General features: G+C 49.8%; 1 protein-coding gene across 1 annotated transcript in view; it reads left to right on the forward strand.

Annotated features, from left to right (window-relative positions):
* rskr (ribosomal protein S6 kinase related) overlaps positions 1–1,613 on the forward strand; it is a 17,179-nt gene that overhangs the window by 11,341 nt on the left and 4,225 nt on the right. The window contains 2 exon segments of the mRNA XM_048612600.1: positions 301–341; positions 1,153–1,180. Of these exon segments, the coding sequence (XP_048468557.1) occupies positions 301–341; positions 1,153–1,180 (69 nt within the window).

Here is a 1,613-nt window from a genome sequence, read left to right on the forward strand (position 1 = left end):
GTCGGAGGGTCAGTGCCGAGGGAGCGCCGCGCTGTCGGAGGGTCAGTTCTCTTTGTCCTTTGTCAACATCACAGGGACAGATTATCTTCCCATTATCAGTGTGTTTTTTGTGGGATATGGTTGAACAAAATTGGTTGCTGCATTTTGTCTGTTATAAAATTGCCTACATTTCAAAAGCACTTCATCGGCTGTTAATGCACTTTGACAAGCCCCCAAGGTGATGAAAGGCATGAGAGAAAATGCAAGTTCCCTTTTTCTGTTGGTTCTAATTATTTTGTTTATTTTCATATTCATCTCCAGGATTCCTCCATGATTTGGGTATTATTCACCGCGATGTAAAGGTAGGAGCTCTCTCTGTTGATTGTCACATCACTGCTGGGCTCGAGGGGTATGGGAGCCAGGAAAGGCTGGAGATAAGTCAGACCATAGGTACCCAGCACAGCAGCTACAAGGCACAAGTCAGGAGTGTGATGGAATACTCCCCACTTGCCTGGATGGGCGCAGCTCCAACAACACTCAAGAAGCTTGACACCATCCAGGACAAAGCAGCCGCTTGATTGGCACCACATCCACAAACATCCCACTCCCTCCACCACCGACACTCAGTAGCAGCAGTATGTACTATCTACAAGATGCACTGCAGAAATTCACCAAAGATCCTCAGGGAGCACCTTCCAAACCCATGACCACGTCCATCTAGAAGGACAAGGGCAGCAGTTACATGGGAACACCACCCCCTGCAAGTTCCCCTCCAAGCCACTCACCATCCTGACTTGGAATTATATCGCCGTTCCTTCACTGTCACTGGGTCCAAATCCTAGAATTGTCTCCCTATTAACATTGTGGGTCAGCCCACAGCTGGAGGACTGCAGCGGTTCAAGAAGGCAGCTCACCACCACCTTCTCAAGGGCAACTAGGGATGGGCAATAAATGCTGGGCCCAGCCAGAGACACCCATATCTGGTGAATGAACAAGTATGTGAGAAATAAGCAGGTGTTTGGGAGGTGTTTAAAGGTTGAGGAATGTGGGAGGAGGGATGGTCTGAGTGATGTGCCTTGATTCTGCAGGCCTCAGAGTGAGTGACTTTGACATGTTAATGCACCTGCCCATTCGGGGCTCAGATGTTAAACTTTGAACTTTGCCTTTTTTCAGATGGAGAATGTTCTGCTGAATGAACGAGGTAAGCAGGAGTTGGCAGATCGACTTTGCCCCCAGTTGTGTGATCTGTCACTAACTCTAGTGGTCAGGTATCACAGAGCATTGTAATACATACACCAGGGTCACCGTGAGGTTCCAACTTCTACCCTTCGCCTGGAGGCATGGCGACCCTCAGGCTAAACCACCAGCAGAAGTGTGTCTCCCTATCTCTCTCTCTCTCTTCCTCCCCCCTTTCCCTCTCTCCCTCCTTCTCTCTCTCTCTGTCTGTCTCTCTCTCTGTCTGTCTCTCTCTCTGTCTGTCTCTCTCTCTGTCTCTCTCTCTCTCTGTCTCTCTCTCTCTCTGTCTCTCTCTCTCTCTGTCTCTCTCTCTCTCTGTCTCTGTCTCTGTCTCTGTCTCTGTCTCTCTCTCTCCCCCTCTCTTCACCTCCCCCCGCCCCCAACCTCCCTTTCCCTCT

Source organism: Rhincodon typus, chromosome 26 (genome assembly GCF_021869965.1).
Source record: "Rhincodon typus isolate 14 chromosome 26, sRhiTyp1.1, whole genome shotgun sequence".
Taxonomy (NCBI): domain Eukaryota; kingdom Metazoa; phylum Chordata; class Chondrichthyes; order Orectolobiformes; family Rhincodontidae; genus Rhincodon; species Rhincodon typus.